At 47.1% G+C, this 25595-nt stretch overlaps 1 protein-coding gene across 2 annotated transcripts in view; it reads left to right on the plus strand.

The window, feature by feature from the left end:
• Window positions 1-25595, plus strand: part of LOC126528239 (solute carrier family 2, facilitated glucose transporter member 10-like) — an 84963-nt gene that overhangs the window by 51867 nt on the left and 7501 nt on the right. For both annotated transcript variants that reach the window (XM_055069216.2, XM_050176124.3), the window contains exons 2-9: window positions 4333-4560; window positions 11706-11822; window positions 13810-14000; window positions 15656-15759; window positions 16982-17090; window positions 22455-22541; window positions 24098-24178; window positions 24852-24962. In XM_055069216.2, coding sequence (XP_054925191.1) covers window positions 4333-4560; window positions 11706-11822; window positions 13810-14000; window positions 15656-15759; window positions 16982-17090; window positions 22455-22541; window positions 24098-24178; window positions 24852-24962 — 1028 coding nt within the window. The remainder of the gene's footprint in view (window positions 1-4332; window positions 4561-11705; window positions 11823-13809; window positions 14001-15655; window positions 15760-16981; window positions 17091-22454; window positions 22542-24097; window positions 24179-24851; window positions 24963-25595) is intronic.

Genomic DNA, 25595 nt, shown 5'->3' on the forward strand with positions numbered 1-25595 from the left:
TAGGTGAAAACGGCACATGAAACGGCAGAATGCGTCGAACGTGATTGTATATTGAGATTAAATCGTTGTTTCCGCTGTAGTTTGAGTGTTCGCACGAGTTATAGAAGTTATCGGAATCGAAAGTTAATCGGTCACCATGGAAGCTAAATATTGTAAAAAAAAGTTGTCAATACGTCATTTGTCGGCTAAATATATAAAAATTTGGACGACTAATCAGATCTCGTGCTATTCAATTTCGTCCTATTGGGATCAAATAGTTCTCTTTAGCAACTCGGATATTATTTCATCGCTTCCGGATCATGTTACATCTTAACGGAAAGACTAAAAGCGCGAGTTTGAAGCAGAAATGCGTAAAACAACGGCAGCACGCCATCCAATATTAGTGGAAACACTTAAGTACGTTTACCATCCACACTTCATTAGTATTCAATAAGTCGGAGTGTTCTTATTAATGAGATATTCAATTAATTGTAGCCCCGTGACACATTTTGGAACAGAATACCTTGCCCTTTGATTTTGACGTATCTGGCACTCGCGTTTGCCCTTTGACTGATTTGTGGCTATACGTTTCATTCGAGATCCTTTTACGTTTTATTGTACTGCTGCTCTCCCGTTCTGTTTTCTTTTCCTGCTTTTCTGGTTTAACGTCCGTTTTTTTATTATTATTATTCTCAAGTGCACCATCACGCAAAGAAACCAAAGCAATCGCTGCATCCCATGGGGTTAGGCGCGTTGCTTGCTGACCAGCCTAGTTTTAAGAGCCCGCAGGTGAAGACAAATTTCAGGATCGAAATAACGAAAGTCCTGGCCCATACAAATGTATGGCCACCAGGTGGGTGTGTCGGCCCTGAAAATATAAATGAAATTATGGGATGTTATGCGCCATAACCACAATCTGATTATGAGGAACGCCGTAGTGGGGGACCCCGGAATAATTTGGACCACCAGGGGTTCTATAGCGTTCACCTAAATGTAAGTACACGGGTGCTTTCGCATTCCGCCCTCATCGAAATGCGGCCACCGTGGCCGGGATTCGTTCCCGCGACCTCGTGCTCAGCAGCCCAACACCATAGCCACTAAGCAACTACGGCGGGTAGTCTCGGTCGTGATCGAACAATTTGGATGCTTATTAGCAGTGGTTTACCGCGCGAATAAAAAAAAAATAATGAACACTGGCCTATGAGTGAACTGATCACGCATAAAGAAAAACGAATTGTGGGAAACTTGTACATTTATGTTTGCACCAACGGCTTGGCAAGCAGGATGAAGCGTTCACCACATGCCGAAGAAGGAAACTTGACAGAAATATTTAATCCATGTGGTTAAATATTGTTATCAGATCCATTACGCGTCCTTGAAGCTGGTTTGCGCTGAAGAGGTGCTCATCTGTTTCTATATACGCATCCCCCATTCGTATGAATATGAATATGTGAGGCGTGCCTATAGGCATGCCTAAAGATGTTCGCTTTCTTCTTTTTTTTTTTTCATTCTTTACCGACCTAATGGATAATTTGATCTGAAGTTGTCTCGACATCAGTTTTGTTCAAGATTCAGTTCCGCATTTGCACAAGTTGAGCTGAAATTCTTCCCTCGCTACAATGTTCGACGTTTATTATTTGTCGGATCTGGGATGATATTGTAGCGCACAATTACTGTGCCTATCAGCCTCAAAATATCCGTCCGGCAATGTATAGCTCTTGTCTGGTCGTTTGAACTGATAAAGAAATTTCTTCTTGAATTTTGTATCTTCCGAGCGTAATTTAAAGACAACCACCAGCGTGGCATTCCAAATGTACTGAGAAAATATCCGATTGGTATCCTTTATGTATTTGGCACGATAGCTATTCCGTTCACAAAACTTGTATCTACGTTTCCGTTCGGGCTTTTAACGTTTTCGTTAGTGATCAGCGCGAAGCGACTGCCAGAAGGACTACGCACTGGTCTCGTGCACCCACGTGAGTCTGACCTTAGAATGACCAGCTGGCACATACGCAGAGCATGTCACCGTCTTTGAAGCCACCGCCGTCACCGGCATTGTCACCATCATCATCACCGGCATAACCACCACCACCAAAATCACTATCGTCAACCGAAATAGCGTCAGTTATCCCGTGCGCAATATGGAGCGGAAGCATTGCAGCTTCCATTATAGGTGGCGCGGTCTACCAAGCCTCTTGGGAACAGCTTAAATGGACATTAAAGCGAAATACGAGTCAATTCAAGTATGAAATATCAATTGAAAAATTAGGCTTCTGTAATAACGAATTCATCATTCGTAATAAAAAAGGGCATTTTATAACCGAGAGTACGATGAATTTGGAAACTCGGAGTGGCGCCACCTCTTGTGGACTGTGGAACCTCTCCTATGTGACGTCAGCAATGCTGTTTCGCACAGAATGGCCGCTATATCCCGCCACTGCTAGCCGCCCGCGTCGCTTTCTCTGTGTGCAACTGCTGAGGCTGCCACCGCCCTCACCCGCTCTCACCCCCGAAACTATGGATATATGAATGATACCGAAACTATGAGTGATACCGTATCTGGTATCATTCCTGAGCGCTGAGCGACTCGCGTAAGCAGGAACAGCTGCAGCCGCCAAGCAGTACGCTTCTTATGCGCAGCTAAATGAAGATTTTCTAAAGGACATCTAAAGGTGGCATAGGGGCAGGTCACGTGGTGATTACGTCAACTCATTCGTCTTTGGCGCGGGCGTTCAAATTAAGGAGCAGGAGACGTACTCATCAACGGTCACTTTCGGAGATATCTTTCAATGCAGGCTGTTTGGCTGGTTGAGCAAAACCACTCGAATCATCCAACGCACCGTGTACTACGTCATGCGAAAGTAATAGTATATCGACGAAAGTGATCGTCCGGAAATACTGGCCCCAGCAGCGGGACCTTCGGCGGCAGTTTTTTACGCCGCCGATCTAAATGGGCTTAGTTTTCTTTGGCATCCATGAGCGCAGGAAAACACGCACACACGCATGCATGCATTCGCACAAACACCGAAAAAAAAAACGCTGCCCCCCCAACCCCCTATGTATGGATGTGGTTACGGGTATGGTTTATACTTTGCCTCCCACTACCTTTAAGGTACATTTTATTAAAAGTATTCAATAATACTGTTTTCTAATATCCAAATATTTGTTATCGATTTTCTCGCGTGTGATTTTGTCATTAATTCATCTCCAAAATATTTGTTGTAATATGTCATGTGCCTTATAACTGAAATATTTTGTCCCTGCATGGGGGAAGGAAGGAAGGAAGGAAGCAAGGAAGGAAGGAAGGAAGGAAGGAAGGAAGGAAGGAAGGAAGGAAGGAAGGAAGGAAGGAAGGAAGGAAGGGAGGGAGAGGGGGCTAATATAAATAATGCATTCGTGCCGCCACTTTATAATGTCTGTTTGTGCTTGCTATCTGAACCGAAGATGTCATCAAGCTACTTCCATTGAGCTTCTTGTCTGAGGTCTCTTCCGCAGCTGACTTGGACGAACAAAACCATGCACATTAATTCAAATAGGATTCGACTCAAGCTGACTTCGCCCATGAATAGAAGACAGTCTGTATTGAACAAAAGTTACCGTTACTTCAGCGGAAAAAAAATAACGCCCCACAGTTGCAGTGAAAAGTTTCACTACTAATAGAGCGAAGCCCTTTTCAGTCACAGCTTTGTTACATCCCAGGACGGTTTCCTGTGTTTGTTGAAATCATGGAGGAAAAATATAACTTAGAATGGGGCATTACGTACGTCATACAGCTACCCTTGGCAAGCCAACTTTCCGTGAAACCATTCTCTTGGCTTTTTTCCCCTCGAAAAGTCGGTCCAGCACATGACCTCTGAGACTCGGCGCATTGACCTATAATGTTTGTTTCCGCTAGTTTTTAATCAATGCGCACTTGTGTTGCTTTTCTACCTGCAAACGGGAGCGCTAGAAACCTACTTGGCACTCTGAGGCATCGATCACGTGTTGGCCCGACTCGCATGGCTTCAATAGTGTTGCGTAATGCGCCCTCCCAGTTCTTTCCTTCCTCCATAATAAAAATTATACTGGTCTACGCAGGCACAAATAAATTTGTTTATTAATGCACTCACTGCTTATGCGTTTTCAGTTTCGCGCCTACCTTTGTAAAACTTCGTCATAACGAAGTTGAAGGGGGCGCTAAAATTACTTCGTTATATTCATTACTTCGTTGTACCGATTATTCCACGTACTCCACTTTGAATCTCTGCTGGGATTCCAAGGGTACTTTGACTTACTTCGTTACGTTCATTATTCCTGTACATCCCGTTTCGTTACAACGATGTTTGATTGTATTTCTTTTCTCTCTCGCTACAGCGGCAACTCCGAAGGCCCAGTCCGTGTGCTGCGATCTGCCACCGAAGCTGCCCGGCAACAGCGAGAAAGAGCAGCATGCCAACCAAGAGCAAGCTGCTGCTTCAAACCAGCCGGGAGCCACACGTCAGTCCCCGGCCGGAGCCAAAGCCAATGACGCGAGCTTCCTTCCCGTCCTCCTGGCGGCTAGCATCGCCTCCCTGGGAGGCATCCTCTTCGGCTACGATTCCGGTGAGTCCGGCCACCGAAAGTGCAGTCCTTAATTGGCATGATTTGCTTTGCTTTGTTACTTATTGTTTTGGAAATGCTGGAAACGACAAAGAGAGCGAAAGTTGTTTGATGAAATGCTGGGAATTCTGCCGTCGTATGGGTATAGCCAGAGTGTTTTGAAGGACTCTGGTATAGCCCACACGCTACTCTGCATAAAGAAGGAGATCGGGTCCAGAAACTCCCTAGGAGGAGGAAGAGGGCGGGAAAGGGAAAAGATAGGAGAATATGCGATCATGGTATGCGAAGGTGAGACAAAAGTGATGGTATTGATTTACGTGAGCTAGGAATTCGCAATTTAAACAAACGTCTTGAAGGAATGACATGAGAAAATTAAAGCTTGACCGCCACATTGAAGGATAAAGCCTAGAACGTAGAGTGTTCGGTAGCTCTAGTCCTTGGGAAACAGAGGCTCACTCTACTGAAATAACAAGTCATTTCGTCTGTAAGTCGGACATTCCAGTGTGTTTCCTGGCTTCTAACGCACCACAGTTATCACAGTAAGGCGTTTGTGGTCAATCCAAGACGGCATACGTATAGTAATCGGCGAATGCTGCGCTGAGATGAAGCCAATGATACAATGTCCCGAAGTGACGAGAAAGCTGATGTTGAAAGTTTTGATTTTAGGACGGGATCAATAAAAGCGAGAACGTTGACGAAGCGGCGGACTCCACAGATGACTCCCTTCCGCACGTGCATATCTTTAAATTTGGTTTTCTCATTGGTGCTGCATGTGATATCGTGAAGTATGTTTGCTTGGCTTGAAATTTAGGTGTAGGCCTCTACGGGGCCTTTTCATTTTCTTTCGTCGTTTTTTTTTTACTTTCCCTGTGTGACGCAGTGTCCGGTAAATCACAGCAATATAACAGTGATGCCCAGCGACCATGGTTATACGATGAATGTAACTAATGTTTCGGGTAACTGGAAGTTGGCAGCGTCGCCGGCATGCCTACAATGTCCAGCTGTTGCATAAGCGAAATAATTATGGCAAACGAAGCGAAGCCGACGCCATCGTTTTCACATCATCGCGAGAAGTCCCGCACCGATGCATCGAGTGCGACGACAGAGGAGCCAGGTGTTTGTCACTGTGGGCGTAGGCAGAACGCGCGAATTCGTCAATTAGCGTGCGCAGCTACCAGCACAGTAACTCCAAGAAATTATTTCAGCGCACACGTGGCGGCAAATGCGCAATCGCGATGTGGCCAATTTCTTGTCTCCGCGGATTATCAATAATATAAAAAATTGAAATAGCAGGAGCATTCACCGGCCTTTCAATGACACAACCTTACTTAGCACACAGGTAACGTCGCTGCGTGCCTATAATTGCATAATGCAAATCTGTCGTGCAAGTGCTGTGTGCTTCTTCAAGCAAAGGAACTGAAGAGACGAAAATGTGCCGTCTGCTGCAGAGAGGCTCTTTTTGTTGTTGCTAAATCTGTTAAGGGATCACTAAATATAAAAAAAAAGATAATCTTAGTTGTGCTTGTAAATTAACCTTACACATTAGCAATAGAGCCACTATTACCGCGAGAAGAGCCCTGGTGCGCCAGAAACGACGCAAAAAGAAAAGCAGGTGTCAATGCCGGCTTGAAATTCCCATACCAGCAGACGGCGTCATGATTTTGACGCCGCCTGCTCGGGCCCATTTAAATTAGTGTCGGTAAAAATGAACTGCGCCGTATTCTAAGACAGCCAAAGACTGGACTTTGGAAGTTTCAGGAACCCCTACCGAACAACAACTGCCGAAATGCAAAAAAAGAAAGATTTAAAGATGTTTTGCGATCCGTGACGTCACGCTGGCGTATACCTGGCCCACAAGTTTAGTCTCGAAATTCAAGAATTAAGCTTTTACTGCGATTTGCTCTTCTGATAATCAGCCTGCCACCACGAAATCAACGAAAGAAGAGTCTTTCGATGAGGACTGATTAATCTGAACCCATTCAGCGTTTTCCTTTAGTGTTGATTTTGAGCCTAACGAGAAAAAGGCATCTGAAATATCGCAGAGGTTAGCCAGGTATCCGGGAGTCCCTTAATATATGATGGCGCACTCCGCCGTACAGAAGGCGAGGACTGAGGCACTTAACGCGGTGCAACGAGCATATTTGTTTGTGGCCGCAATTAAGCGCAACAACGCGATGGATCTCGCCCTTTGCATGATACACAAGTAGTTAAACGTCTCGTCTATGAAGCCGACTTCGTTATGTACAAAAGTGGCGGCGATTCCCGCTGAGCTCCTTTCGCACAAGAACTTCCTGGTACAATTAGCGCAACTAGCGCGAGAATAACGTTTAAGGCAAGTTACAAAAAAAGAAGTAGTTGTGCCATAGATTGAACGAGACGAAGGGCAAAGTCGACGGACCAGCTTTTGTTACAAGCATACGAAGCCAACAAATAATCGAGCCAAGGAAAGCATAGGGGAAATTATTGGTTGTTTTGATTGAAGTGTACAAATGAGAAGATAAGTGGGAAACAAAAGTGGACGAAAAAACAAATTCGACTCCCTGCGGCGACAAGTTGTTTTCCCGCCCACTGTCGTTGCCTATTCGCGCGTCATTTCTACGCTTGAATCAAAACAGTGAATAATTTCCCGTGCGCTTTCCTTGGCTCCGTTGTGGGTTGGCTTCATGTGGTCGTGTCTGCCACAGATTGTGACTCGTGTTTTGAATAATCGAGAGATAACGGTCTTTCTTTCTCATTAACGTCGTAAAGGCAGAGCACTTTGGAAAAACCCCATGGCAGGCAAACTCGAGCGCAGAGTGCCGCCTCAGGCTGTGTTCCGTGAGGCTTTGTTCGGCATTAAGAGCTCGTGCTGGTGTGCCTCGGTGGTCGTCCTTGTATACCACAAGTGCGCTGCCTTTACATCAATAAGGGATAAGCAACTAGCCCACTGATATCTCCTCGGCTTCTTTTCTTTTTTGTCAGCTTTCGAGCATTAATCCCGAGGCGAGAAAGAGAGCAGCAAATCTCGAACGCAGTTTCTGCTCGGGCGCCCACATGGGCTTATGCTGCGGAGTCATGGCGGAGTCATCAAGAACATCGCTATGCGCCGGTTAGAACTGACCCGGCGCCACAGTCTGCTCTTTGCCACCATATCAGTGCCGACGCCGCAAGTTAGCGTTCGAGGCAGCAAGGCCCTGCGAATAGCACAGACCACGTGGTCTCCGCGACGAGAGCGCGCACAGGGGACAGCACGCGTTATCTGGGAAACAGAACCGCGTGCAGAACAGGACCGAACCTGGAGTTGTTTCCATCCTCCCGATTCGCGCACCCTCGTCGTCTGCACATCGGCACCGATCGTGGCAAACAACGCGACGTTGTAACACGTCTTTCTCCCCGTTGTAACTGTGCAGTGGGAAATGATCGATGTGTTCTTACAAAGTAAGCTGTTAGGCGAGTTGCTAAACGGATATGAATAGAAACAAAAATGACAGCACAATGACAGAATGGAGACAGTGAAGACGACGGGACGAGCGCTTACTTACAACTATATAGTTGTTTCTTTTAATTCCGGAAGACGCGCAAATAAATCGTATTTCCATTCAGTCAGGCGCAGGTGCAATGGTTAATTGTCATCTGACGTGTGATTAATGAAAGTGGTCTACCAGTGTCTATTAATCATCATTAGTAATTTGCATGAATTTGTTTAGTAATCGTGACTGGTAGATGGTATGAAAGTGTCCATAATGAAAGTGGTATGAAAGTGTTTTTCTATAATCATGCTTAGTAGATACTTGGAATCCCACGTGTTACGACGAGTAACCATTGCTCTCGTCTGAATGGCAAGGTAGCATTTATTTGCGGACCTTCCGGAATGAACAACTAGTTGCAAGCCAGCGCTCATCTTGTCGTCTTCCTTGTCCTCATTTTAGTTTGATATGTCGTTTTCTTTTTTTTTTTTTTTGCCCACTTTTATTTATTCACGAACGATGTGATAATTCCTCGTCTGGAGTAACGCCTATAGCACGAGTGTTCTAATTGCAAAAAAAAATGTTTGCCGAAAACCCACTGGCTGCATTGAATTTGCAACTACGTCTACAGTGATTTCGCTGTAATCTTGCGTCAACTGAATGCGCCGATTGCACCTCGCCCACAGCAATGTACCGGAACCCACACAGCATACTATTGTGCAATGTCAAAAGGTGTCCCACAGGCAGGGGCGGTTATCGGACGTCCCGCAGCGTCCGGTGTTGGTTTTATACATACTTGAACGCTGCGAAGCCTCCGACAACGTAACGTGACGCAACTATAGGTTACACAATTACTTTTTCTTCGAGAAACGCGCCTGCGAAGTCGTACATAGGCAAAGTCGGCGATAATACCCACCCCGATGGCTGTAGTGACAGCGACCCAGGCTGTAGTATAATGACAGAACATTCGCCGTCCGTCTAACAGCAACCCCAGCGGCTCCGAACGAAGACCCTGCTGAATTTCTCCGTGCTTAGTAGACTTCTGCAGACTCTCCCGCGCTGCTGCCCAACTACAAAAGCCGCTTGTGAAAACATCCCCGGACGGTGCATGATACATCGGTGATGTCCGACCGCTTCTCGGCCAGCTGAGTTGGGCTCTTGCGTTTCACGAGGTAGCGTTAACAACGCCTAGAAGGAGCACCCTTGACGACAGGTTAGTAGCTTAATGAAGGGAAAATTAATGGTTAAGGGAAATGGTTAGCAGCTCACGCTGCGTCAAGGTAAAAAAGACAAAACAAAAACAACAGCGTTGTCACCAATCTACGGCGACTCATTGCGGTTCTTAGAAAATCTCGGGACGTCCCGATTAGGACCTTCGATTGGAAAATACATCCCCCACCCACGTGCGGAATATTCTTGTGCAATTGGTCCATTGTTTGCATCCCGGTAAATTGACTCGTAATATCGTAGTAGAAAGTTAACTAGTACGACTTATGCACCTCTCTCCCGGGTAAGTGATTCCACGATACGCGGACCTTGGCAGTAACACACAAGCGCGCGCAAAAGAAAAAAGAAAAAAAAAAAGAAGAGAGGAAAAAAAAAGCACTTAGGTCTCAGATATACGGAAGCAGCGATGCACGAGACCACTTCAAATCGTATAGTGGCGCTGAGCATGATAATCGTAGGGATTTGCCCGCGCAACGACAAACAGGGCCGTCCGCGTGACGCCCGGGCTTACGTGCACCCGTTCACGGCCTCGGTCAAGTTCGGGCTTGTTAGAGAGCGTCCGAGCTCGTCGCCGGGACGTGATAATAGCACACGCGCACACACCTACCTGCCCAGGAGATAACCGCGCACGTTTCGAAACGATGCAAGGCTCATACGGCTCTTGAAATAGTGTAAGGAGAACACCCCCCCCCCCCCCCACGCCTCCACTCCCCCCAAGTATTCCCCTCGGCTTTTAGCTTTCGCTCGGACGGACAGATTGCTGTCGAAGATGTTTGCATAGCTGCCTTCGTACACAGCCACTTAAGTTTGTGGGGCCGCGTGCTTCCGGAAGCATTAACTTTCCTCGTGGTATTTTGTGTTTTTTCCTTGCCGGCGGCGAGAAACAATAACAAGTTGCGCGCGCGTATGCGTGTGCAGCTCATACGCGCCGCGATTCGCATTGAGACGGGCACGATTATGAAGTCGTGCGTCTTGACAACCGCTGTTATCGAACATGTTTGCTCGGAGTACAGGCGCGCACTCTCCTTCGAGAGGGGGAGGGGGGCGGGGCACGTTATGACAAGCATTCGCGCGCGGTGGGCACCGATATTAAACCACGTGCAGTGCGCAATCACTCGACTCACGCGACCTCGAAATCGCTTCGTCTCCGCTCTTCCGGCATGACCGGCGCTCCCCGAAGGTTGTCGCCTGTGCGTATGTATTACTGCGTACGACGAACGTCCGCATTGCTTGACGGCGCGTGGCAGGAACCGCGGGGATGACACTTACGCACGTTCCGGGCAGGCGGAGAACATTCGTAAGATGCTGTTCGGACCTGCTGGGGAATCTGCGCGATGATTAAATTGAATTGTCAGCGGTTTATAACCTTCCCAAGTGGCAGATCGAATGGGCGTTGAGAGACGCTGTATGGAAATGCCGGGTTAAGTATGTCGTACCTACGTTTCTTTTCTCTTTTTTTTAACGTCCACCCAATGCAAGGCACGCGAGCGTATTTGCATTCCGCACCTGTCGGTATGCGGCCGCCTTGTTTCTTTATTTCATTTATTAGGCACAAGTAATTTCCCCTATGTTGTCCTTGGCGTCAGTGTTTGTTGGCTTCTTATGATATGACTAATAAAAATGATATGAATAATAAAAATAAATTATTGCGTATTTGCCTACATCTTGGTTGGTGCAGTGAGTGTTGTATGTTGGGTGAATTTTATGCCCTTATGCCGAAACACGGGAAACCCAATTTACAATTCCCTGTTGTTCACCGGTACACTTGTAGGTGCGCATGCATATGGGTACTGGGCAACGAGATGGTGGCGCGGCCCTGGCGGCATGCTGTGGAGGTGCCTCACGTACCAGTTGTAGCTGACGACGGCGAGCAAAAGCATCGCACGCGCTGCTAACAAAGCATTTTTGCGAACTTTCGCGAGATGTACGCTGATAATTAGCGCAGTTGCGTTTTAATAAGTCAGACACGTTGATACTTATTAATGTGGTGACCCTTCGATCGTAAACGCAATAGTCGCGAGTGCGAACGGGAGAAAGCGCGGTAGAAAACTTGCCTTGGCGGTGCCACCAGAGGGCGTGCCGCGGCGCCCCCTGTAGAGGCGTTTGGAAGATTGGTGTAAGAAAAGTAGGGAAACGACAAAAGACGGAGACGTACAAAAGCAAAGTTCGCAATATAGGGTATCAGAAAATTTGGTCGTGGGAGTTCATAGGACATTAGGCAGTATAATAGCAAGAGCTTGGTGGCGCAACCCAACGCCCCGTTCCAAAGGGGACGCTCATAACATCCATCCATCCATCCATCCATCTAGGTGCTGCATGGTCTCTATATTTATATACAGTCAGTGCTGTTTGCCTCCCAACCTGCCTTGTACCCCGTGGCACAGTACTTTGTCAAGCCTATGTGTGGCTTTTGGGCTGCATCTCCGAGATATGTTGCTCTCATTTTACAGTGGTTTGGTCTCCTCTCCTTCGCAGGGATAATAGCCGGTGCACTGCTGCAAGTCAGGGAGGTCTTCGACCTTTCCTGCGACGTCCAGCAGCTGGTGGTCGGAAGCGTGTTCTTCAGCGCGTTCGTGACGTCATTTTTCGGAGGTGAGTGTACTGCTGCTAAACGATTACCTATACCCCGCCCCGCGGAAGTAACAGAAAGTCTGCCTGGGTGGGACTGACCGCGCGGGCTGCTCCAATCTGGGCTCCGCAGAGGCTTGACTGGTGTGGCGAGTGCTTCGGTCAACGGCCTTGGGAAACGGTGCTGCCACGACTTCAGCTTCTGTCGCATTCTTCGAGCGGATGCGAAATGTAAAAAAAAAAAATTAAAAAGAAGTGACGAAATAAGGTTCCCTTGGTTAGGCTCATGTGCTGCCCGTTAAAGAAGCCCACGCATGGCTCGAACTAATGCGGGGTCCTCTACTATACCACCTCCCCCGTGGCCCAGGCGTCGCTTCAAGACGTCAAAATCCAGAATAATGAACCAGTAAATCGGTCAATAAACCCATATGTGCAATCCACAAATATAGATTCACTCAATGTGACACATTATCGTCGTCCTAACGGCTGCTCGTATGATAAGACTGATTAGAGAAGGTCCGAGTCCAGCGAGCATCAACGATTTTTTTAACGAGTCAATGGGAAACGTGAGCGTAGGTTCAGAATTTACCGCCAGAGTACGATGTTACCAGTGACTTGTGCGTCACCGTACGTAAAAATGCAAGCTCATTCGCTTAATAACGGTGCAAAAGAAGCAACGCCTCTGACTTTGTTGCCGGAAAGCGGAGTTCTACACCTCGCGGGGCACTTCGAGAATTCCTTTTAGTATTCCGGCAAAGAATTCTGGCGTTACAACGACGCACACAGGTGGGTATCACAACGACCACACAAGTTAACGCACAATAGGTTTCGCTGTAGAAAAGGTGATACTATCGCCGAAATTGGTGGCGTGACCTCCAGTGCCACCACACGCACTACTTCACTCGCACTGGCGAGGTTGCGACATCCTTCCCGGCGTCGCATGTCCACTTATAACTTCTTATCACGGAGGTGAAGTGTGGTACCTTATTATCCAAACGAGTTAAGAAAGAAAACATACCACGTCGAACTATGACCACGTTCTGATAATTACCAGAACAATTACTACGTCTGGCTCTGTTTTGTAATCACTGGAATCCTTAGTCAATTAGCAGCCCTCTAAAGGACTACAGCGATAGTAAGGGACGGCGACCGGCTATGAAAAGCCCTGACAGTACAGTGCTCCCGAAGCACGCACTAAGATCAGAGCAAAGTACACATACGATTCATCTCTAAGCTGCTTCACAGAGGACTAAGCATGAGTGAATAAGTAAATAAAATACCCATTGTGAGACCCCTTCCGTTGCTCCTTCTGCCCTGGATTACACCGATGGGGAGGACTAGCGACCCAAAGGAACACAGAGGCTATGAAATACGCCACACTGAAAAGCTCCTACATAATTTTGGCGATCTCGGGTTCTTTAGCGCGCACCAAAGTCACGGTACACGAACGTTCTCGCATACGACCCTCGTGAAATTGTTGCCACTGCTGTCAGCAGTCGAACCTGCGATCTTGCCCTCAGCAGCAGAACGTAATTTCCACTGAGCCACCACGGCAGCTTCTATTGCATCTCCGAGAGCCCGGTCGCACCGCCGGCATCTCGGAGGCCGTACTAATTTTCCAATACCATTCTCCTACTTCAAATGGAGCCATCTAATAGCTGGCGTCCAAATCCACGTCCAAACGACGGTTATCTCTCTGGATATCAGAAACAGATGGAAATGGCCACTCTTTTGCTGACTGCATGCACCGGAAAAGTGATTCGGAAGCCAGAAACACGTCAAAGACGCCATGTTTTAGACACCGCCTATCCTTGCAAGTTCCATGATCTCATCTAATTATGTCTCGTACTGGGACGAGACTCCGGATTGGGAATTGGGTAAGTTAGTTATGACTAATTCCACTTTAGTTGGTTGTCATTACGCTTCCCATTTTTTGTAGCTTTCGACTACGTCCTCGTTCGACGTGAACGCCAATGCGGGTGCCTAATCGCGCGACCCCATTCAATTCAAGGTGTCCTGGTCGACAAACTGGGCCGCAAGAGGGCGCTCCTGTTGGCCACCGCCCTCTTCTTGGGCGGGTCGGCGCTGCAGAGCCTGAGCACGAGTCTCGCCATGTTCGTGACGGCCCGGTTCGTCACGGGCTTCGCCTACTCGCTGTCAACCACGGCACAGTGCACGTACATCGCGGAGATATCGCCAGCCGTAAGTATACCGCTTGTACTGGACGCAGCCTAAAGGAAAACTTCTTACTCGTCATCATCGCGTCATCGTATTTCTATTTATCGTACTCTCTTTTTTTTATTAATTTATTTATCGAGATTGCGTCAACAGCGAACTTTCCGAATCGAATAAGAATATTCGAGACGAGCCCACGTGGTCTCTTAGTAAAAAAAAAAAAGGAAAGGAAAGGAAAGAAGGGCGTGTCAACCAAAGTCGACACGAAAGAAGACAACGTCGACGAGCATGCACGAAAAAAAAAAGGAAAAAAAAGGCGCATAAAATAGCTCATGAAAATATCATGAAATTATGTGATTGCATCATCTTTAATGACCCCCCCCCCCCCCCCCGTCCGCTTCTCCAACTTCAGTACATATATATACGCATACCATGTTCGTCGACCTTGTCTTCTTTCACGTCGACTTTGGTCGACAAGCCTTTTTGTTACCTGATGGCTGTTATCGTCTCTCCTGCAGCAGAATCGCGCACAACAGCAGTCCTCATCTGCATCGACCTTCTGACTCGAGACGCCATTTCTATATTTTAACAAAAGCTAATACTTGACAATTTCGAATAGCGAATTGTCGGATTGAATTCTGTCGTGTTCCAAATTTTGAACATTCGTACACCTCTACTTATTAAATACGAAATTGTTGATTGTGCATCTGGATCCCTATCCATTGGCTAATGGGGTCCAGCAGATAAATATCAATTTATTACAACTTGGTAACATACGCGCGAAGACAGACATGGGCGACGAATAGTAACTATTTCACGCGTGTAGACTAGTCTGCGCGCACTGAATTTGTCATGCACGGCTGATAAGAAAAGCTTGTCATAAATAAGGCGAGAATGAAAAGAGCAGCTTCCTATTGCAGTACAGCATTTTTCATATCTCTATATTATACGGCAAAATTGCCTATCCATCTAACGACTCCAGCTCCATGTCCTTGCAACTAGTTTTTTTTTTTTCGATACTGTAAACGTCTCTCGCTTAATCTCGACCGCTTACCATTTAACGCTTCCCACAAACTTCGACCCCATAAGCTTCTGGAACATGGACGTTCCCCGCGGCTCTGGCTGGGTGGGTACCTTGGCAATTCATTACGACGTGCCGAGTCGTCACCGGGTGATTTTCTCCAGCAGTCACATTGCTTATCCCGTTGCAGATATTGTTGCTGTAGGTTTTTGTCATCAGACAATTATGCTAGTGCCTAAAAAAAATCGAGGCAACCTTTTGTGTTGATTAATGTGTTTTATTAGCGCAAGGGCAGTTCTGGCCAACGGGCACCTAGTTTTAACACCGTCTGTGTTATCGTACAAATGTTCTTTCTTTATGTTTTTGCTTGCCCCTTTTCTTTTTCCTGTCCTTTGCATCCACTTTACCACGTACTAGCATTTCTGCATATGCTCTCTTTGGATACCGTATATAGGAACTATATATGGTCCCCAAAGACGCAGCACCCGAATTGCCCCTAGTGATCGAGTTATGGAACCCAGTGACGTGAACGTCTTTTTCTCCCTCAACTGTGACACGCTTAAGCATCGCTTATTGGTACCTGGGACCATTTGAATGTTATTAGTGACCCAATCTTCCTACGTGCGGTGAATAAAGGTGCCAATGTTTCCAATGATCGCAGGTCCATCGCGGCCTGCTCATGTCCCTGAGCGAAGTGGGCATCACCGCCGGTTTCTTGTTCGCTTACATGATCAACTACGCCTTCATCTCCTACGAGAATGGCTGGTTCGTACACTATCGATCCTCGCAGTTAACGGTGTTACTTTGCGGCGCGGACTGTACGCGGCACTGTACGGTATTGACCGAAATACGGAACGGCGGAAGTAATATCAGCAGCGTTGCCAGCGACATCTCGTGACCACGTTTTCGACAGCGACGTCTTGGAAACGTTGGTGCTGCACAACTTTTGACTACAGAAATAAAGAGAGAGGGAGAGAGAGAAAATAAATACTTTCGTGGTCATTATATCGCCAGGGACACGTTTTTACGCAAGCACACGTGTACTGAGATGTTCACCTCGTCGCAGTTACAGCTGTACCCGAAACCAAGAACAGTAATGTTCCAATACACGTCCTCCGAAATTCCGAAGCGCCTATTGCATCTGTCCTCTCTGGTCAGCTGGCTCTCTCGTAAGCATTAGCGCTTCTCTATGTGTGCTGTACAGTAACTGTGGTAAGCGCTGGTGTGACGGGTTTGGTGGCACCAACCACCTGGACGCTCATCTATCCATCGGAGCAGAGCTACTATATATACTTAACGAAAATCTGGTTGGTGCAGTCGTACAGCCAGTCGTACAGCCAGTGTCAAGCAATATACGTATTTGTTGGGAAAGTGCATGGCATATTATTTTTATGTTATTAGTGGTTCAGTTGTGCTTTGTTCCAGCTACAACACACTTCTTGTCTGGAGCACGCTTGAGGCTTAACAGAATAGTCTTCGCATAATTAATTTTCAGAGCACAAATGAATCTGCGCGCTCTCCAGTATTCGTATGGTTCAATCAGACGTCGCATAAATATTTTTTTTTTCTTTACTCTAAAGGTTATTTTCGTTCGCATTGTTCAGAAACCACAGTAAAGTAAAAAAGACCGAAAGTCGAAACGAGGCCAACTTCCCGCACAAACAGAATTTCAGTGATAAACGAGCTTCGAGGAGGTTATTATCAAGATTGACAAGCTCGCTCGAAGCAACATATAGGCAGGAGAGACAGAGAAGAGGCAGTTTAGTCGAATAAATTAATCGCCCGTGGTTCCTATTTTGGCTGAACAGCTGTAAACTGGCCCACGCACACCCAGGCGGCCACGTGGAAGCAGAAAGAACGAACGTCTTTTGATTCGAGCACGTGACCGTTTGCGCCTGTGGTACGCTACACCAGCGCACCACCCCGTTACGTGTAAGAAAACACGGTAGATATGTGCTGTAGCGACGTGCCCGGTATTTTCTCGAAGGCAGCTGATGTTTGCGGTCGCCGCGTTGCCGGCCCTGCTGGAACTGCTGGGGACGCTGTTCCTGCCGCAGAGCCCGCACTTCCTGGTGCTCAAGGGACACCACGATGAGGTATGTTGTTACGTTTGAAGAAGAAAAAAAAATAATGAGACTATTCACAGCGTGCTCGTTTGGGCTGGTTGGTACACTGTTGTAATTGCCTAGTCTTTTTTTTTTTTTTTTTGCAGCACGGCACAAAACACGGAATGAACAATTTTTTATGTAATGGCGCCACAGAAAACAAAAATGAAGCACGAGACGGAAAGGGGGAAACTGCGCTTGCTTTGCTTTTCTACCATCTCTATATTTTCGTAAATTGCTTTTTCTGCAGTGTCATTACGCCAGAAACAAACCCATAGCAACTAATCCAACATTTCGGAATTCAGAACACAAGGAACAAAATAAGGACAAAACAAAAAGAAAGTGGTCAAGGAGACACGTACGAAACTTAATGCGTCAAAGGACAAAATTTAGCGCCAGACGCTACGAGAAACTAAAGTTAGCGTGCTCAGTGGTTGCTGCAGATCTCGGTAAAGAGCTAAATTAAGACAAAGCGTTCTTTCCTGCTTGTTCCTTGCGCACATCTTGTCTCGAGGTGGAAAAAATTTGCTCTTTACCAGGATAACTACGTCCTCATTTTTGAGCTCGTGTGCTAGTTTCAACTCGTACTGCGCCATATAACCTCCCGTATTTATTGGAAAACCTGCTCAATGACGCCAAAGGGAGGAATCACTCGGAGGGCTCCACTTTCCAGTATACGGCGAGGTTAGGGCCAACTTTCTCTGCGCGTGTGTCACGTGGAAGCGTAAATGTGGCGTAACTTGTCCATGGTTAAAACATCTGGCGTAACTTGTCTGGTTAAAACATCTGGAACATTGTGTTCTGCCGTAGTGCACCTCTCGCTTCCATGCATTTAGGAGCGGCTGTTGCAGTCGTTGCAAAAAGTTCAAGAGGCTTTCGTCGTGGATGCGAAGCGCGTCTCATACAACTCTATGAACGCATTTTTTCGCACATATGTTCATAATACCTCAAAAGTCCCAGAAATTGGCCATTGTATGAGAACCTGTTGACATTACACGAAGGCCTGATGACATCTCCTCCTCCCTCCCTCTTCCTTCTTTCTCTCACACACGCAGAAATATTTTGACTCGTATTTTCCCAGGTGTCCAGTACACTTGCCGTTAGAATGTGCTAGCATTTCAGCACATAAACTACGCAGAGTGCCGAGAAACCTAAATCGTGGGGTTTCAGGTGCCAAAAACCGCGATCTGATCATAAAGTGCCGGGATTTTCACGTGCCAGACCCGCGACCTGATTACGAGCCCCGCCCGTAATGGGAGACTCCACGTCAATATTGAGCACTTGGGGTCGAATGTGCGGTACACAAGCGGTCTGGCATTTCGTCCCCCGCCGAAATGCTGCCACCGCGGCCGGGATTACAATCCGCGACCTAGTGCTCGACAGCTGAGCGCCATGGTCACTGCAGGGCAACCGCGGCGAGCGTGGTGCACCGCTAGATGAAAAAGGGGCACCGTGCTTGCGTTTAACGCCGGTAACTTTTCGTGTTCCTGCGCGAAAATTTCACGAGCAGAACTCTCGGTACGAGATGTATACAGCAAACAGCTGTGACCGCGGTTCTGACTTCACTGGCCTGATTGAAGGTCTTGCATCGCAACAATTCGTAAGAACATATGCTGGCCGACCGTGATGCCGGACTTTGCATTGGCGCAGGCGGCCAGCCAATGACCAAACAGCTCTCATGAGCGGAAACGCGTGTGAATTTGGCCCCAGAAGCGAAGATAGAAGCGCACATGTAGGACAAGCCCACAGCTGTCCCCTGTGCTACGGATTAGGTGTTACCTTTCGTATTGGCCCACATTTGTTTTCACAAGCGTCATGGACGTATAGCCAAATTGTTCTTGTTTTTTTTACAGAAGCACTGTTTGATGCATGAATCGAAAGGGTTTGCGTCAAGTAAGACACCTACTGCCTGCTGACATGAGAAAAAAAGCGAAAGAAAAGTTTGTCTCATCTTGTCAGCGCTTCTTGAGGAGATTTGTCCTGTAAATGGTGGTCTGGAAACACACAACACGAACGAGGAAGGAGGCAGGACGGGTGGCCCACTTTTGAGTTATCATTTCTTGTAAGAAAACAGTGTAATAAGTGAACAGCTGCCCCGTGTCCTTATTAGTACCGATTAATCTCATGCTCGCTCATATATTTCGAATATCTACCAACTTGCTCAACAACACACGTTGCTAGGACGGCTGTCATACGTAGGTGGTGTCCAGACCCACGTCCTATTGATGGCTTTCTCTGGGTAACAGAAGCACATCACGAAGGCCATGCTTTTGCTCAATGCATTCACCAGAAGCCATTGCAGAGCCGAATACGCGCCATACGCGCCATGTTTTAGAAATTGCCTATTGCTGCTCAATCGTAGACAGGATGCTGGAAACTGAGCCATGTGCCCCCACTGCCGCACTCGGTGCCAGGATGTGACTGGAGCCAGATCAAATCTATTCCGCAGAGCGCATTGTATTTTACTGTATTCTATTGCAATCTAACTTTTCCTACATGCGTACAGTCAATCGACCACTTATTTGAAGAGGTTACTTTTGCTGCCTTATGTGCTTTCTTTTTTTTACAGTTCAAGTACATAGCTTTACACGAGGCAGCTTGCAAGTAACTACTCCTCTAACATTAAATTCTGGTGCTCTAACGTTTAAAGATCGCGATCTCATTATGACCCACGCCGTAAGGGGGACGCTGGAATAATTTTGACCACCTTGGGTTATTTCACCCAATGCACATTATACACAAGCGCTGTTCGCACTTCGCCCCCATCAGAATGCGGTCGCCGTGGCCCGGATCGAACCAGCGACCTCGCGCTCAGCAGCGCAACGCCGCAGCCGCACAGCTACCGTGGCGGGTAGCTGCACTACTCCACACAATTCGCGTAGCTATATCATGCCTTCCGAAATCGACGCTTCGATGCCAAGCCAAAAGCATAAAACGAGAAAGCGTTCCGAGTCGCCGTTTCCTGCTAAAATTACTACGATCGTTCAGCCACCATGCAAGGGGAATAGTACGTGGATTTGTCTCATCTTCGTGCTTGTGACTTCAGACGTCTCACGTGGCTTTGTTTCAGTTTCAGTTTATTATTCTTTAAATACAATAAATTGGTAAGCTACAATATGCAGACGAGGGTCCGAAAGTCAAAGACTGCGACGGGACCCTCGGTTAATAATGTTTACTTCGCTTTATCTGCCCCTTATTAGCTCTAATTTCGACGTCCAATTTTTTTGTACGCAGAATACAATAAGACTCGGTGGACATGCATAATCGCTGTGACTAATGGCACTTACAACGCAATATTCCGTTGGAAACGATCAACGTAGGAGCCAGAAGGACGAGGCCTAAGTAGCCCCACGCATTAACCGTCATTCCCATGGTAGCCAAACCGGTTTGCTTGCAGCTCCCGTAGACACCAGCCCCAGAGTTCCCCCTGGCGATTCTTGTAGGGAACTCCATGTTCCGAGTGACTTGAGGAAGCAGAGCGCGCTGCTTCGAATTGATAAGCGTGGTCAAGAAAGCTTCGGAACGACGCCGTGTTTCGTCACAACCTGGAATAGCGTCGCGAGCGCATGCAGTCGACCAAGAGCAGGTTTAGGCGACAAGTGACGGGTTTTTCAGCGTAGCATGCGCGAGCGAAGACCTGGCACGAGGACGGGTTGCGACTTATTGTTACCGGCGATAACAAGCCATGTATGGGAAGCTCAAGCGCTCGTCTGGGAAACGTGCGTGGTTAGGACCGCGACGGTGACAAGGGAGGAAAGAGAAAAGTAGAAGGCAGGGAGGTTAACCAGAATAACGTCCGGTTGGCTACCCTACACCGGGGAATGGGAAAGGGGAAAACAAAGATCACAGGGAGAGAGAGGAGGGAAGGAAAGAAGGAAATCGCGGCGAGTTCGCTGACGCGTGTGGTCTTACAGAAATCGCGTTAATAGTCACAGATGGTCGCACAAACCCGTCGTACTTAAGAAACACAAAAGCGCCTTCACCGCTTTATGGGCCGACGGGCGATGGGGGCGGTGTTCTAGCAGCACCTGCGACGGTGACGAAGCACGTAGAGGACACGGGGAAATAAGGGACGATCGCGCAGTCGCAATTGTAAAAGTTATCATCGAGGCACACAATATAACCTGCGTGTGGCGTAATTACGTATCTATGAGAACGGAAGAAAACAAGCGCGTGATAGATAAATAGCGGTAAAAAGAAACGCATATGGGCGTCCTCTGAGGCCCATCTCCTGCGGAGACGCACGTCGCATATTCACGGCCAAGGCATCCGCGAGCTTTCTTCATGATATGGCGTGCTGCTGTTGCCCGTCATGTCCCTTTGCCCTTGTGACGGAGCAGTACCTCCGTGTGCTTACGCGATTGTCTACAGCGTACATTAATCAGCGAGAGCAAGCGCATTCACATTGCTCATTTCCAAAGAGATTACCATCTAAATGGCTACATCTGCTACACGGTTATGTTACATATGTGCTGCCACAGCTAAGTATGCAGCCCTTGTAAGCCACTCATTCAAGCAGGCAGTCGATCAATATGTGTTGTGATGTGTGCGAGCGCGCGTGCGTACCTACGCTATATATTCCAACAACACTGCCGAAACAGTGCGACAACTTGCGTATTAGGGCAGCACTACAGCCCTATTCCGTTCCTGCGCATCACTTGTTTTATTCACGTACCCCCCGGGACCCTGTTGCCAGCAGCCAGAAAGTACATTGCGAACAGAGTGTTAGAATTTGTGACATATCGGTCAGATCATGATGTACAATTGCGAGCAAAAGTTTGGAGACCAAAGGCGCCGCGATTTTTTTTTATTTTTTTATTTCGCAGACTGGGCATTTCGGCTGAAATCAAGAGCGCACGCCTGCGTGCGCGTGTTTGACCAATACAATGCAGCAAACCAATTCCAGACCGCGGAGCTGCGCTTGAATATATTTCAATTTTTTTTTTTGCTGATGCCGTGGTCCCGAAACTTTTGCTCGCGACTGTACATATAGGGCTGGATAATGCATTGCCTAAAAATTAACCTTTTTCCCCGGCTCAACTATTTTCACTAAGTTTGCCTCCTTGAGTCTTGGCGGAATGTCTGGCAAGTGCCCTAAATCAACAGGGGTAGAACGCAAGAAAAAAAAAAAAAAAACCTTGACGCGAGTCGCTCTGCAGAATCTAATTTTTTAAAGGAGTCAATACTAACTGACTGACATGTTCACCGGCTTGGAGACTCCTGACAAAAAGAGTCATTTTCTTCTCCCGCAATACGTTGGGCAGCTGGCGATACACCCAAATGCTTATATGAAAATTTGCATCTACTCACTGGGTTAATTTTTTTTCTCGCTTCTGCATTGACTCGTCGATACAGGCCCGAAAGGTGCTCGCCGTTATACACGGACAGAACGCGGCTCCACAGGAGTTGGGCCGCATGCAGAAGGCGTTGCTGGAAGAACAGGTTGGTGTTTGCTTCGTTCTCTTACACATGTTCGCACGGTTATCACCGAAGTGCACAAATTTGTTTCGGGGAAAGAAACCGAGCGCTTGTTTTCGGAAGCCTTCTTTTTTTTTTTTTTTTGCAATCACGTAAGCTTTCGAAGTCACCCACAGTGAAAAGAGAAAATGAGAAAAGCGCGACTTTGCTCTAGATGAAATAAAAACGTAAGTGGACTTCGGCAGGAACGTTGTGCATAACTAGATAATTAAAGGCGCCAAGGAGTAATTCTGACGCCGCACAGACGAGAAAAAAAAGGCATTTGTTTTCTGATATCTTTGTCAGCTTTTTTTCACTTCTATTACCAGAGGTGGCGCCAGACGTCAGGGTTTGGCTTAGTGTAATCGAATTCCCTGATGATAATTGACATCAGTAGAGCCGGAACTCCTTATTTGTTTTTATCATTCGAAAACGCTATGATTGTCATTCGCATGTAAATTGTAAAAACGTTCCCGCAGAACATGGTGTCAGTGCTTCGTTATCAGTCGAGGAAACAGTCACAAAAAGAGCCAACCAGCACTGATGCCGAATAACCGATAAAAGAAACCTTAGCGTACGCGAGACCTGCATTGGAATTGAACGAAGTTCCCTGTACAAAATGATGCCCGCAATGAAAATTACGAATATGTCGTTTATTGGCTGATGTAACGTCGTTCCTAGCGAATACGATACGAGCAGGCGACGCGAGTCTGCAAATTCCGAGGTTAATGAGTTGTGGCAGAGTAATGAGCTCGGGAATAACGTTACGGTCAGTGTCATTAAGTTTAATGAGTACGACACGATTGTGAGGATATAACGTAGGATACGTCAGGCGCGCGTATCCAACAGTCACTTAGCCTTTTGCTTGATTTATTACAGCTTTATGTAGCTCCGGTGTGACGTGCGAGATATAGTACGCGTATAAGGCAGGTGACAGCCGAATGAGTTAAACCTGGACAGAATAGGGACGATAGTATGAAATATTATTGAGCGCTGTGGCAGATGATATGCCGGGGAATATGATTTCCGTGAGTTCGGCCCATAACTGCGACTTATACTAGTTCGCCAATCGGTCGCACAGAAAGAAATCAGAATATTAAAAAAAAGATATCGACAGGTTTATTAAATCTTAGTAAGTAATATTTGTACTTGAAACAATGCACTTCTACAAACTAGTTCTCGCGTTACTAGGAAGTACTATAACAGGAATACGTTTCCTGTCTGTTCGTGATTATTCATCAATCATCACCGAGGCACTGGTCAAGCGACCGCTTCGGCCACGTAGGCTGCATTGCGGGACTACGATAAGTACGCCGTCATGTTTCACTGCAGCACGCTGCCGTACAAACTCCTAGCTGACCTCAAACATGGATCCAACGAAATGTGAGATGAGAAACAAAGGTCACGGATTATTGACAAAAAGAACTAACAAAAAAGCGTTATTAAACTGTTGTCTGTTTGAGTGAGGTATGCGCAAGGTAGACTAGCAACGACGCTCTGAAGTTTTGACTCACGGTGAAGGGTTATGTTTCTCTGCTCAGAATTACCGTTACCGCGACCTCTTCGCACCTGAACTGAGAGGAAGGATGTTCGTCGGCGTTGGCCTCGTCGTCCTGCAGCAGGTGCGTATCATTTCTCCTGGTTCACCTCGCGAACGCTCATTTCCGAAATGTCAGTTTGACAGGTTGTGTTACAAGAAGTCTTCGCGCTTTCCTTTTTTTCTTCTTTTTTTTCTAATCTGCTACCTGTGTAGTCGAGTTTTCGTCCAACTCCAATCTTCTATCAACTCCCGTCTCCTATATATCTCCTTCCGTGTCACAGTCGTCCCTCATAACGTCTCCCGTTCACATCCCCCGCCAGTTCCGAAGACAGAGCAGCCGTCATATGGCGTCCTATCTCAGACCGACTCCACTCGCACGCCCCAAACACGTCCATTCTTAGCGCTCGCATCACTCTAAACCCCGCAGCGCTGTCCCCCCTCCCCTCTCCCTTGCCTTCTTTTGGATAGACTAACTCGCCAATGCGTTGTTCCGTGTTAGTAGCCATTGATCGCGTAAGCAAACCACCGAAACGAAGACATCTGCTGTACTAGCCATCGGTCAGTCGTATAGTCAGCGGTTCTTCGCGTATACGTTATCACCAGAAATGGCCGGTCGTGAGAAACGAAATAGTTTATACAGAGGGAGAGAAATTCTTACGTTGAGACGGCTCAGAATGCTCTCATTTTGTAATGTGTGCATTTATTATGGGGCTTGTAACTTTTATTTAAAGCCCGTTGATGTACGTTTCCCGCAGTGCTCTGGCCAAACAAACGTCACCTACTACGCCCCAACTCTACTCCAGCACCTGGGATTCTGCTCCAACGTCGCTGCCACCCTGGCTTCCGTGGGACTAGGCGTGGTCAAGGTACGTGGAATGAAAACTCCACTCTTGTTAGCGAACCCCGTCCTCGCTGACTATACTGAACAAAAGTCGAGCCAGTCTCTCATTTAATGTCAGGGCTTGCGCAAAACCCGACTGACGACAAAGTGACAAAACTACCAAGACGTTTTACCTATTAGCCAATTACCGGCACAAAGATACTTGAGAATGCAAAGAAGAAATCGACTCGAGGACTGCCGTATCAAACGAAGGCTCGCTTCGCGATGGCTCGAACGCGTAAGATGGTGTAATTTAACAATTGCATGGAGTATGACGAATGACGCCAACACAACCCTGGCGGTTCCACACGAGCTCTGGTCTCGCGAAGCGCATCTATATCTTCGTTGCTGAAGTAATGTATACCGCATACTCGACGAAGCCCCAGATAAAAACAGAGAACGAAACAAAAGCAACGAACATACAGAAAAGAGAAATAAGCGAAAATGGCCGCCAAGGATTCGCCGCACAAGGTGACGCACACCGAAACGACAAAAATGCATTTGTAAGAAAATACGGATAAGAAACTGAGAGCACGGAGTCGCCATAAGTTGACTGTTATTAAAATCTTAGACTATATACACCGTTTAACATCGATTTAACGAGTTCGGAGAGACACGA

The sequence above is a fragment of the Dermacentor andersoni genome, chromosome 9 (assembly GCF_023375885.2).
Source record: "Dermacentor andersoni chromosome 9, qqDerAnde1_hic_scaffold, whole genome shotgun sequence".
Classification (NCBI taxonomy): Eukaryota; Metazoa; Arthropoda; class Arachnida; order Ixodida; family Ixodidae; genus Dermacentor; species Dermacentor andersoni.